This window comes from Hemiscyllium ocellatum, chromosome 19 (genome assembly GCF_020745735.1).
Source record: "Hemiscyllium ocellatum isolate sHemOce1 chromosome 19, sHemOce1.pat.X.cur, whole genome shotgun sequence".
Taxonomy (NCBI): Eukaryota; Metazoa; Chordata; class Chondrichthyes; order Orectolobiformes; family Hemiscylliidae; genus Hemiscyllium; species Hemiscyllium ocellatum.
In genome coordinates, this window is record NC_083419.1 from 20373579 (window position 1) to 20386939 (window position 13361).

At 38.8% G+C, this 13361-nt stretch overlaps 1 protein-coding gene across 4 annotated transcripts in view; it reads right to left on the reverse strand.

Annotated features, from left to right (window-relative positions):
• ptprb (protein tyrosine phosphatase receptor type b) overlaps positions 1-13361 on the reverse strand; it is a 114899-nt gene that overhangs the window by 11246 nt on the left and 90292 nt on the right. For 3 of the 4 annotated variants that reach the window (XM_060839738.1, XM_060839739.1, XM_060839740.1), the window contains 12 exons: positions 12196-12480; positions 9253-9531; positions 7118-7267; positions 5303-5546; positions 5102-5199; positions 4835-4940; positions 3057-3131; positions 2931-2948; positions 2744-2825; positions 2522-2612; positions 1035-1111; positions 771-905 (listed from right to left, as the gene is read on the reverse strand). In XM_060839738.1, coding sequence (XP_060695721.1) covers positions 771-905; positions 1035-1111; positions 2522-2612; positions 2744-2825; positions 2931-2948; positions 3057-3131; positions 4835-4940; positions 5102-5199; positions 5303-5546; positions 7118-7267; positions 9253-9531; positions 12196-12480 — 1640 coding nt within the window. Of the gene's footprint in view, positions 1-770; positions 906-1034; positions 1112-2521; positions 2613-2743; positions 2826-2930; positions 2949-3056; positions 3132-4834; positions 4941-5101; positions 5200-5302; positions 5547-7117; positions 7268-9252; positions 9532-12195; positions 12481-13361 lie in introns of those variants that run through there. The other variant, XM_060839742.1, reaches the window with a different exon arrangement.

Sequence of the window (13361 nt, forward strand, 5' to 3'; positions counted from 1 at the left end):
TTCATATAACATTATTCATAAACAATTTTGAAAGGAATACTGAAAGAAAATTGCTACGTCATGGGCTAAACCCTCCTGCTAATTTAAACCAGCAACACAGGAAAGACTGATCCCCTACAATAATCTGTGAAAATTTGAGAGACCAAGAACTATTTAAAGTAAAAATTAAGAACTTTATTTCTCGAAGTATAACAGAGAATAATTAATTAACAACTATTTACAACTCCTTTCTCTAATATATCTTTTACTTTCCCTTCTATAATACTAGTCCGATAAAACACCCTGATTAAGATTTACTGAAAAATTCAAATTTCAAATCCAACCAGTGGTTGAATCTTCTCTTTATATCTTCCTCTGTAGATTTTCTCTCCTGGTTGGTGTTGACATTTTCCTCTGTGCAACCCCCTTCTCTAGACACCTACCTCTCAGAGAGTTCTGACCAACAGCCTCTATCTATTGGTCTTTTGGCAGTTCTCCCCCAGCTGTTCAACATTTCCTGATCTTATACCCCAAAGCATCGGACTGTTTTTAATATTGTCAATATACGAAACTCAAACTTGATTGGGGGTTGGTTTTTTTTTGTGGTATAATTTAAACTGATAGGCCACATTCAAATTTGTTTTTGTCTCCAGGCAACCAGTCATCCTAGCGCTGGACCAAAAGGTTACATTATATCTTGTTCAGAACTCTTGGTGCTGCCAGGTAGTTCTGCTAGCTTTTAACTTTCTTAAAGGTACAGTACACCCACATCTTCGTAACAAAATGCTTACCCTTCCCTTTTCTACACATTGTGTGACCATCGCAATATTATGAACATTTTGTTCCCAGACCATTTTCCAGAAGTCATCTTTAGTGCCTGGTAGAGGGCCTTGCGTGGCAATGTACTCCCTTCGGAAATTGCAACCCTAAAATTCCAAAAAAACAGATTACTTTATACATAATGAAACCCATGATCTAAAATCTAAATGATATTCAAATATGGAAAATAACTGAGGAGTATAAAACAATTGTATTGAAATAAATGTTCAGCTTACTGGTATGTAGCTGGCATTGATGTAGTCTGAACAAGGGTCATCATCAATGTAAGTTAACTTCACCCTCGTTGAGTCATCTGGTTGCAAACAATAACAGACACATGAAAGATATCAAATCATGGTTTTGCACCTGAATATTGATTATACTTTAAAAATCACAATGGAGTTTAACATATACAGCAAAGAAGATAATTTAACCTAAAATGCTAAAATGGAGCATGTCTTCTCAACATTACTTTACAGCTTACTCCCCATACCCCTCAATGCCCTGACATAATCTACTTCATCCTTGAATACATTGCATCCAGAATCATCTGCAGTAGAGAGTGCCAAATGCTCTGGGTGAAGAAATTTCCCCTCATCTCAGTCCTAAAACATTGATTTCTTATTGAGGTTTCATTGGGTGCTTCACTCTCTTGCTGAAAAGGTGGACCTATCTTCCAAATCAATTCCCCTGGAATGGAAATCCTGGCTGGCAAGAGAGCTGGTCAATCAGAGGTCGGCAGTTCTCGCAACTCGACAGCACCAAAGTGAAAGCAGTGGCTGCTGTCAGAAGAACACCCAATATTCCAAAGACCAAAGTCTCAGGCCTTTTGGGGGTTGAAGGTCACATGGAGAGGGAAGGGGGCTCACCCTGGCCACCCCTGTCTTATGTCTGCGTAGTCCTTCAATCCTATACAAATGAGTGCAGGTAGAGGGTCACCTTCCGCCCAGAACTCTCAGCCGTCAGCTTTTCTGCTTTGGGTTACTGGTTGGATGGACCACTTCTTTTACATCTCGCCTGTAACTGAGATGATTGCAGGAATCAATCCTTACATGGTCATTCATTGACACCAAGGAACAACAACTGGCAGTGAGATGGGAAGGTCGAGCTTGGGACTTCCCACTTAGAACGTAGTTCAGACTGAGACGGAGGTGATGGGGCTCTGGAACGCCACCATCCTGCTTCATCATGTTCACTTCCTGCCTCCAGGATCGCTGTCTTTGGGACATAAAGATTCTGCCCCAAAGGGACTGTACACTGTGTTCTATATTTCAGACGCAGAGGTGCTATCAATTGAGCTGAGAGATTTAGAGCATATTAACCCAGAGTTTACAGCAAACTATACAATCAAGGTCTGAAATAAATCAACCGCTATGCTTATTATATCAAACTGCAAGTATCAGACCTCTGCGTAAATCAACCATTGTAGTTGCAAAATACTCACAAGACTTATTCTAAATGACAGTATTTCAATCACCTGTTACATATCTCTCCTGATGATAGCTGGTGTTTTACACTAAAACTCAACATTTAAATTGCTCCACAGTTAATGCATCCTCTGAGTAATGACCCAGCAAACAAATGGTTAAATAAGTAAGTTTGCTAGTGAATCTGCTGCACTCCAGTCCTCAAACTATAAAATATTTCTGAATTGGTTAACAATAAACTGCAGACCGAGTGCACTGTCTGTAAAAGCTGGTGACATGAGAAATGTTGCACTTACAAGGCAGAATATTGTTGTATCGATTTTTCCCTCTATTTTCAGGTAAAAGTGCTGTGTCAAAAGACTGGTTTCTTCCAACATCTTTTAAATCCTTTCAAAGGGAAAGCAATAACTCAGTCTAATGTGTTCAGTGAGTTTTTCTCATTTACGTTACGTCTCATCACATGCAATCAAGTAAATATGTTTGAAATATTTCTGAATAGATAAAAGCTGCCAGCCCACCTCATATTCCTCAGACAGAAGATAGCTGGAATCTGCTTGAAGTTTAGTAAATTGAGTTTCGAACTGGCTGGTCTTAATTTCTCTGAAATGAATTTGGCAGAGTTCACTTAGGAGGAACGACATAAATTGTAATTTCAATAAACATGCCGTGATTCAGATGTCTAGGATAAATATTATTCGAACAAACCTGGAAATTGGAGGTTGCCTGAAAAGAGAAAAGGACAAGGAAGCCCCAGTGAGCACATTAACTTTGAGCGTTTTTGATTTGAAAAAGGAAAATATTTACAATGTTGTAGAATCCGAAAGTTCTTACCTCCCCTGTACAAGAGGAACATTAACAGATGATGGCCTGTCTTTTGCCTTTGATGCTGGTTTCGATTCAGAACTCCTGCAGTCACAAATAGATTGAACAGGAACACAAGAACGTTTAGGAAGAGGAGAAACGATCGGTGCCCAACAAGCCTCCTAAGTTCCAACCTCACTAAACTTAAGATCATTCAAATGACTACTGCCTGTGTGCTACTCACGTTCCTTATCACACGCTACTCACTGAGCTGCACTCGCTCCCAGTCATCTCGATTTTAAAATGACCATCCTTTCCAAATCTCTCTCTGATCTTGCTCCTTCTTATCTCTGCCATCTCTTTCAGCCCCCACAACCTGGGAGATCTCTGTGCTCCTTTAACGCTATTGATTGTCTATGCCCCATGCTCAGAAATTCCCTCTCTACTCCTCTGCACCTTGCTTCCTTCCTTTAAGGAACACTTGTAAGACCTACTAATTTGTATAAAGTTTTTGGTCATCTCCCTGCTCAGTGACATACTTTCATTTGTAATATTCCAGTGAGGCACCGTGAGATATTTTAGAATTACAGAATCCCTACAGTGTGAAAGCAGGCCATTCAGCTTGCACAGACCCTTCCTTATCCCTGTAACCTTGCACCTTCCATGGCCAATCCATTTAACCTGCACATCTGTAGACTGTGAGAGGGAAACAGAGCACCTGGAGAAAACACACACAGACACAGGGAGAATGTGTAAACTCCACACAGCCAGTTACCTAAGGGTGGAATCAAACCTGAGTCCTGTCACCATGAGATAGCAGTGCGAAAGACTGAGTCACCATGCTGATGGCTTTTTATCAGGTTAAAGATTTTTATCAGGTAGCTTCTATCAGGTTGAAGGTACTAAATAATTACAAGTTGACAGATCAAATCTGCCTATCCAGCTTTGCATTATATTCTTCAGCTCTGCATCCAGAAACTCATCCAATTGGTTTGAACCCATTTATTCTGACAGAATGATCTTCCTCAGTAAATTATTAATTACTCCGCATTTCTTGTTAGGCTTTGTTTCTGAAGGTTTGACCCGGTTTTTCCATTACCGGTCTTTGTCATTTCTATCTTGTCTCCTTTGGCGATCGAAACTCTTACAGTCTGAGTGATGTTCTTGGATTAACATTGTGAATTACCTTCACAGCCCAGAAAGTTTCAACAAAATTTAATGAGGATAGGTTAGAAGTTTGGAAGCTCACAATAAGGCTGAGAATTTCTTCAGAGTTGCTCTTGCCTTGCTTACTTTTGGGGGAAGGGCACTCGAAATCACATAATCATGCTTTTTGCTAGACCTCCTGAAAGTTACATTGGTGGAGTGGGAGCAGCTTCGAGAAGATTCACAGCTAACTTAAACAGTATAACAATCAACTCTAAGTCAGTAGCAATAATTAAACAAATGTAATGGACCTCAAATACTGTAAGCCCAAATAGAATGTCAATGGAATAAACTTTGCCAATTTTGATACAGAGCATAATGTGCTAAGGGAGTAGAGAGATAAACATTTATACCACAGAGTCCCACAATGCAGCAACAGACGTGTCAAGAGTCAGGTTCCTCATAGTTGTTTACAATCCACTGCTGTAGCAGCATTACAGTGGATTTAAATGCAAGAACGTTTCCAATGCATATATGGCAATGCAACGCCAATGGAATGAAGGTTAGATCTGAGGAATTCCATGAGATAAAACAAGGAGTTTCAGACTCTTGAGTGGATCAATATGAAATGCCAAATTTGTCACAAAACTGAAATTACTCACGCTGGCTTCACTTTCCTCCTGCAAACAATTATGGCCATGACTGAAATCAGGACAACAATAAGGCAAACACCTGCACTTGCTCCTTCTATGACACCAAGAAGAGGTTCTGAAATCAGGACACAAACAGCTATTATCTACTGTACCTGGATGCATGCAGATTGAAAGCTATAATATGTATTGAATAATCTATTTGCAATCTTCTGAGTTAGTAGAAGCTAAGTTTGTCCCACTGTGGAGTTTACAATGGTGCACATAAGCCAAGCCTACCTGCCTCAGTAGTGATAGGCAATGAGAAGTAGGTATCTGAATACAACGGATTGCTCATATCTTCATCAAATAGCTGAGTGAAGGCACGCACACTGATTCTGAAAAACAAAATCCATAGGTTATTTTTTTGTACACTCATGAAATTTTCAAACGTTTTGTCAGGATATGGAGTAAGAAACACAGCCTTCCTAGGGATCTGACCTGTATGACGTTCTAGATTTTAAAGGTCCATCACAGAATGTTTTCTGATCCTTCTCACACTTCCCTCCCAACCTGTCCATCTGAGCTCCAACTTTTATTTCAAGGTTCTGCAATGTGCCATCAGGATTTTCTGCACATTTGCTTGAGAAATAATTTGTCTGATAGTTTCGGACTGAGCTGTTCTGTTTGTATTCCAGGTAAGATGGCAAGGGGTGCTGTTTGGCTGGCTTTGTCGTTTCAGTACCTAAAAACAAAACAAGTTAGTCATGGTAAAATAAAGTACGTTACATCACTTCAGTATGTCTTTGGCGAAGAGGACAATCCAAAATATTAACTTTTTTTATAGATCCCAATGGCCTTTATGTGTATTTCCAGCATTTGCTATTTTTGATCCAAATTTGAAATTTTTTTCCTGCTTTTCATATCCTCATTCATGAAAAACTTGGCTAACTGTGGCCTTGGTCAAATCAAATACTATTCATCCATCACCCTGCGCTTTCTGGTTAACACCAACTCGCTATGATTTGTCGGTAGAAGCTACATCCATTTGTGTTCCGATAAGGAATAATTGGTCTGAATGCAAAGGTGATCATCAAACTGCTGAAATGGGGCCAGTGGTGTTAATCACTGGCAACAGATGTCTCTAAACCAGAATGCATCTGTGCATGTACAATGTCATTACACATTTAAAGAATGAGAAACACAGGCCTAAAACTGCACTTGCCTGCATACAAACAACTGTGGAGAGCTCTTGTAACGTCCTTGCCTCTGAGCCAGGAGGCCTGTGTTCCTTTCCTAATGGCAGTGTATGTCAACCTACAGCACATGCACTGCTGCGACTCAAGAGGGCAGCTCACCACCACCTGAGGGATGGGCAACAAATGTTGGCCATATCCCATGAGAGAATTAAAAAAGGCATCTGTGAAGTTGAGGGTAGGAACTGGGGGTGCCAGTTGAATGGGGAATGGAAGTGGTGCGATGGAGGGCTGCCTGGATAACAGAGGAAGGAAAAACACTGTTCAAAATAGGTGGGCATCTGAAATGCTCGGGAGTGGAATGCAGCAGAGGCAGAGGAATTGGGAGAATGGGATATAGTTCCTGCAAAATACTGGGTGGGAGGTGGTACAGTCCAGGTAGTTATAGGAATCTGTGGGCTTGTAGTAAACATCCATCTGGAGACTGTTGCTGGAGATGGAAAAGTCACTACCAAGCAATATTATCATGGTTTGCTCATTAAATTATTTGAAATATTAAGCATCTTGGAATTGGATGTGTTAAAGAAAAGATTAGATAGACAATTTTTTCTATCAAACTTGATCTGAAAGTCAGGCAAATTGGGGTACTGTGTATATTTTTAGAAAGTCTAACAAGACTGAAATTATGGTGCACTTCCCCAGTGGGTCAGAACAATTCATACTGTATTGTGAAGGTAGCGAGATGAGTTTCTTTTTTTAATCACTGGTAAATGGAATCAAATGGCTAGTTTGTTTTAATGTTCTCACCTAGACTTTATGAATGATACCAAAAAATAATCCTTTTAGCTTTTTTTGATGAAACAGGCTTCACAATTCCAGAATGATCAAGAGATTCACTTGAAGGAAAGCCCCCATGCTGCTGATGCAGCCCTCACACTATAAGCTGATACCCACCGTAGCATTAATTGTAATATCATGCAGGGCGGTCTGGTGATTTCCTGATCAATCCTTCTAGCAAACCAAGGCCTTAATCTAGAGCACATGTTCAAAAAAGTGACTTATGGCTTTTTCAGTTCATCAGTATTAGTTAACAACACAAATCATGTCGAATGATACCTACCTTCTGATTCATACACTATGACAGTGAAGTACTTTATGGCTCCATTGACATCACTGAACCAACTACAATTAAAATTGAAATATATGGTGGATTTGGTAATGACAACTGCTTTGTCATCAACTCGGATATGTGATGGTGGAGGAGGTGGACCTGAGGGAAAAATACATATATACGTTATTACAACTTATGTTGCAAACCTTTTGTGTACACTGAATAATACTGGTCAATTACAATACTAAGCTTTATTCTCATTAAATTTTTGCTCATTAAATTATTAGAAATATTAAATATTTTGGAATTGGATGTTAAAGAAAGGTTTAGATTGACAATTTAAAGGCTCTGTAGTTGAATTTCTTACAAGTAACAGAGAAATTGCAATTGTGTGCAATTGTAAATGTTATCAATCAAAATGAATGAATGAATGAATGATTTTATTATCACGTGTATTTTGTAGTTGAGAAAAATAATAAAATACAGTGAAAAGCTTGATCCAGTACCATTTTGAATAGTTTTAAGAATAAGAAAATCAAACACAGTTGTGTTTTCCTCTGGAGATGTTGGAGGTATCACAGCATAAAAATGGAGTTCTTCTAAATAGAATAATCATTAAAGATTCAATTAGAAATATGCTAATTATCAGTTAAAAAAATGAAATAATGGTTTAGGGAAGGCAAAGCTACAACGTGCTGAGAGAAATTAATAATTTTGCAGGACTGTAGATTTTGTTTTCATAGGATGAAGCAATGTATGAATTGGAAGTACGGAGCCCAATAACACAACAGCAGCCAAATAGACGGAGGTTGGAATTTTACGGAGGAGTAGGAAAGGTTGAGTGAGGAAATTTATTGACCCAACAGATCTGTCTCATTCAAGAAGGTCCCCATCTGCCATATTTCTGGACTGGGGAAGTGGAAGTGGGATGGAGTTTAGCCCTGCAACTCTGGAGGTAGGCATGGGGGAAGCAGAGAGGTAGGTGTGTGGCCAATTAGCCATGCTAGGATGTCTGTCTCCATTTCCTGGGGACTGGTGCAAGTTATAAAGAATATTTTCAAACCCCAAAGTTCTCATCACTCACCCCCATCCACTGCCAGGTTATCCTCATGCCTCTCCATATTACCATGCCCCATCCATTCTCCCCATACCCTCATGTCCCTCACATAGTCTCTCTCCAGTAATGATTATATCAGGCCTCAGACATCCTTGAAATTAGCTCTGAATAACATAGAAATGCATATTTTAAAAACAAACTGTCCATTTTGAAGATATCCTGATGTCTGCTTACAATGGATACTGGGTAATTGGCTATGGGAGATAAATGGGAGGAATGCAGAGTATGGAAGGAGGAGGGTTAAGGTTGCATGGGGGAATGGGGGCAGGGACGTGACATGGAGCATGGAAGTGGATGAGGGGTTACTGGTGAGACTCTGAAATTATCCTTCAAACTGGCCTGGTGTCCAAGTAAAAGAACATGAACACTCCAGCCTGATGGCCTGGTGATCTGCCTGGCTTCATTGCTGTCTTGGCTTGCCTCTGGATTTAGATGACCCAACTCTATCCCATTTCCACCTTCCTAGAATGAAAATACATTCATTCTAGATAAGGACATATTCAACTTCGACCTCCCAGCTTACTCCACAAAAAAGCTGGCCTATTTGACTTGGATCGACATTCTTTAGAGACTCAGTCCTAAGTAAATTATATACTGAAATGGTAAAACGTACTGAAAGGAAGAGTTATTTTGTGATAACTTCAGCTTGATATTGATCAAGATATCAGAGTTGGAAAACCAACACAAAAGTATTCATTATGATTTTGAAACTACCAAAAAATCTGAGTTGGCAAAATGGCAACTCACTCAAAACACCTTTGCCTTCACAGTGGTAAAAATTCAATTTGTTGGATTCTGGAAATAAATGCAATCTGCACTGTTTAATCATGCTAACCAGTCATTGGCTTTTCAGAAAAGGGTCTATTTTCATCCATTTCTCCATTTATTTCTTTGGTCAAGTTCATTTGTGTTTAAATAGGCACTTCCTAATGTACAAAAAACTGTGCGAAACTTTGTACTTAGAAGATTTTTGAACAAAATAAACAGTTTTGCAAAAGCTTCAGAATATTTGATTGTGAATACTTACTATCAATCATGGTAATAACACTGTCCTCAACAGCATCACTGGTCATTTTATCAGAGATAACTTTTATAGCCACTAAATATTTCTTGTCTGGCTCTAGTTCCTTGATGATGTATTGAACTAATTCTTTTTCAACTCTTCGTGAGTATACCAATTCTTTTTTGTCATAGTGGTAGCATTTAACATCATAGCCATCATAGTCTGAGTCAGGATGCGTCCAGGAGCAGGAGACTGCAGTGGAACTCTGAGGCCGACACCTGATATGCTGTATTTTGTCAGGCCCTGTAATGTTACAAATAACCATAGAAACAATTATAATTGTTGGAAGATGGAAAAAAAATCAACATTAACATAAATCACACTGATAATTACTTTCAAAATAAAGGCTGCTTTCAGAATCTTTCAAAATAAAGGCTGCTTTCAGAATCTTTCATGTTGACTTGGCATTTAAATGCAATTGAAAGACTTAGGAATGATTAGAACTTAATGTCACCAGTGATGTGATGGTGCTGGCGTTGGATTGGGATGGATAAAGTTTGTGATCTCAAATAAACCTGTTAAGACTATAACTTGGTGTTGTGAGACTTCTGAAAATGTCACCAATGTTCTTACTGCAGCTTTCTCATACTGACTTCAAGCATGTTAGCTTCAATTTGTCTAAGGCATCATGCCTTTAATTTGTCTTATTCTATACTGCATTTACTTATTTCTCCTGGCTCCCTGTGCCCCAATATCCCAATTCCAATTCCTTATTTAGAATTTTATCAACTTCCCATCTTCTTCTCCAACTCTGCATCCCAACTTGTAACCCCCAGTGTCCCAACTATTGTGCGTTTACCTGTACCTTCCTTCCCCGCTTTGCAGCCAAATTCCTTGACAATCATAACTTTATACTTTGGAATTTTCTTCCTAAACCGCACCTGCCTACGAATCCATTCCTCTTCTCCTTTAAAATATGCCTCAGAATCGATCTTTATGATTATCCTTTTTATTCCCAATTCCTGTTTGTTGCTCATTCCAGTTTTTGTGAAGTTCTGTACCTGCATCTTACTTTAAAAGCACTGTATAAATACAAAGTTAAAAATCACACAACACCAGGTTATAGTTCAACAGGTTTATTTGGAAGCACCAGCTTACAGAGCGCTGCTCCTTCATCGGGTGGTTGTCACAAGTAAACCTGTTGGATTATAACCTGATGTTGTGTGATTTTTAACTTTGTACACCCCAGTCCAACACCGGCATCTCAAAATCATGTATAAACACAAGTTCCATTGTACTTTTTAATCCACTAATTAGAGTGACAAGTGGTAATGTCAATGGGTAAGAATTCCTGAACTCCAAACTAATGTTCTAGGACATGGGTTTGAATTCTACCATGGCAGATGGTAAAATTGGAGTTGAATAAAAATGTAGTATTGAAAGTTCCTCTACTGGTGACCATGCAACCACTGTTGTTATAAAAACCCATCTGTTTCACTGATATCCTTCATGGAAGGAACCACCATTCTTACATGGTCTGTGACCACTACAATCTGGTTGACTCTCAGCCACACTCTGAAATGGCTTAGCAAGCAACTGACTGAAGAGACAATTAGGGATTGGCAATAAATGCTGGCCTCAGCCATGAATGAATACAAAAAAAATTAAAGAACTCTAAAAGTTTTATATGAAAAAACAACTTACCCCATTATACAGATAGTGTATTACTTTTTCAGTCAACTAGTTCACTGCCCTTCATTTATCTAAATAATCCAAGCTAAGCCTTGTCTAGTTTCCCTAATGTATAAATTACTGTTTCCCTGAATAGTATAACTTTGGAAATATATTTGTGAGTGAAAGGACTCATTACATGAATTAATTTCATTTTTTATGATATTTTCAGGATACGTTTCCATTTCTTTTGCTTTGTTTGATACTTTGATATATTTCCTTGTGTCTGTTCTTTTGTGTTTTTTTTATTACATTAATGTTATAGCCCATTTAACATTGTAGACTCACTGACATATTTAGGTCGGCAGTAAGAGGGTTTAACTGTTGTCTCAATTCAGGCTCAGCTGAGTGTTTTGAGATTACTTGATTTGAAAAACCAATACATAAATCTTTAAGCCAGCTTTCAATAATCCAACAAACCCTATTTCTGGGAAGATTTAGCGTAAACCCCTTTGAATTGCAATAATCCAACAATTCATCAATGAGCAAAGAAACAAAGAAAGATTCAACAAATGTTAGAAGTGAACAATAAATACTTGGATTTATATGCCGATCATCATGACAAAAGAAAACTGCATCTAATATTGGAAAATACGAACAGAAATAGGTTATTTAACCCCTCTATCCTGTTCTGCCATTCAGTGAGATCATTGTTGATTTGCAACTAGTACAATTTGCTTTTGCCTCATTAATGATATAATGGAGACAAATGGTTTCTCCAGAATTTTTAATATGCACTGAAAACATACTGTAACTTATTCTGTCACTCTGCATATGAAGCAAATATGATTTTTTGTTTAGCCATCTCCTGCTAGGGTGATGTTCCCTGTATTCTGGCAATCATCCAATAACTCGATTTTAAATGAGCTTGCACAGTGAAGTGCTGATCCATGATGGTATCACAGCTCAATCTGATTCTATACTCAGTTGATGTTCAAGAAGGTGAATCGGGAATGGTAATCCTTGCTGATTGTTTTCTTCCATTTTTGCATTTAAGAACCAACTACCAAGTCCTGAGTGCTGGCCAGACTGAGAGTAAGTATCACAGCACAGAACATAGACTTAAGACTTGCGCCTTTCTGGCTTGAACAGAGTGTACTTACCCAGTAATCTGCTGCAGGGAGTTATATCAGTTCCATTTGTTCATTTTTCTCTAAGCTAAGATAATAGCTACATAATTCAATGACGTATTTTTGCTCTGAACAGTGATAAAAATAGTGTTGTGCTCTAACTTACTTGTTCTGATAGGAGCTTGAACAGGTTCACTAAAGGATGTTAATGATTTCCCACTGACAGTGCGCACCATGAAGGTATAGTGACGCCCAGGATGGAGCTTCTGTATGATTCGTCCTTTCGACTTCATGGTGTTGTATGGGTTGAAAACAACAACCCGAGGGTCTTTTGGAATCCACTGCAGCTCAAAGTCATCATAATCCGTCCCATCTGGAGGACCCAGCCAAGTGATGACCAATGAAGTGTTTGTAACATCAGCAAAAGATACTGATCCTGGAGGTCTGGGCGCTTTAAGAGATTGAGAGATTATCAACAAACAGTAAATCAAAATATCAACCATACTATTGTAAAGGTACTCACCATTGTACGTGTAGAGAATATTTCAATAAAGTTAAAACTTTCACATGCTTATCTCCAACTTCTTCCTGTCAGGGTTATTAAATTTATGAACGCTTCCCAGGCTGCAATAAGGATTTGTACAACCAAACTACTGTTGCTACAGCTTGTAGCTAGTCAGGATATCTGCAGTCATGGTACATCAAGCTTATCTATCTTGCATCATTTGCACACGTCACCTAGGCTTTTCTGCAACCATTTTGTGACATCTGTCATCCAACTATGCCTAGCTCAACATTTCTATCTGCTGCTCTCTACTTTGCCTTTTAGGTTAGACTTCTGTGTCTTTCCAACTCTGTTCACTTTACTTTTTCTTATTATTCATTGAGGGATGTGTGCTTTGCTGACTGGATCAGCATTTATTGCCATTCCTAATTCCTGACTGAGAAGGTGGTGGGTGAGCTGCCTCTTGGCCACAATGCTTTAGGGAGGGAGTTCCAGGATTTTAACCCAGCAACAGGTATGGAATAGTGATGTATTTCCAAGTCAGGATGATGAGTGGCTTTGAAGGAAATCTGGTAGTGGTGATGCTCCCATGTATCTTTTGCCCTATTCCTTTGAGATTGCCAAGGTTGTGGATATGGAAGGTGCTGTCTATGGAGCCTTTGGTTTTTCCTGGAATGCATATTGTAGATGGTAATCTCTATTGTATATTTGTGGTAGAGGGAGCAAAAATACAATGTAGGCTTTGGGAGTTGGATGGTGAATTAATTGCTGCTGATTTCACAGCCTCTAACCTGCTTTTATAACCACTGTACTTAATCCAGTTAATT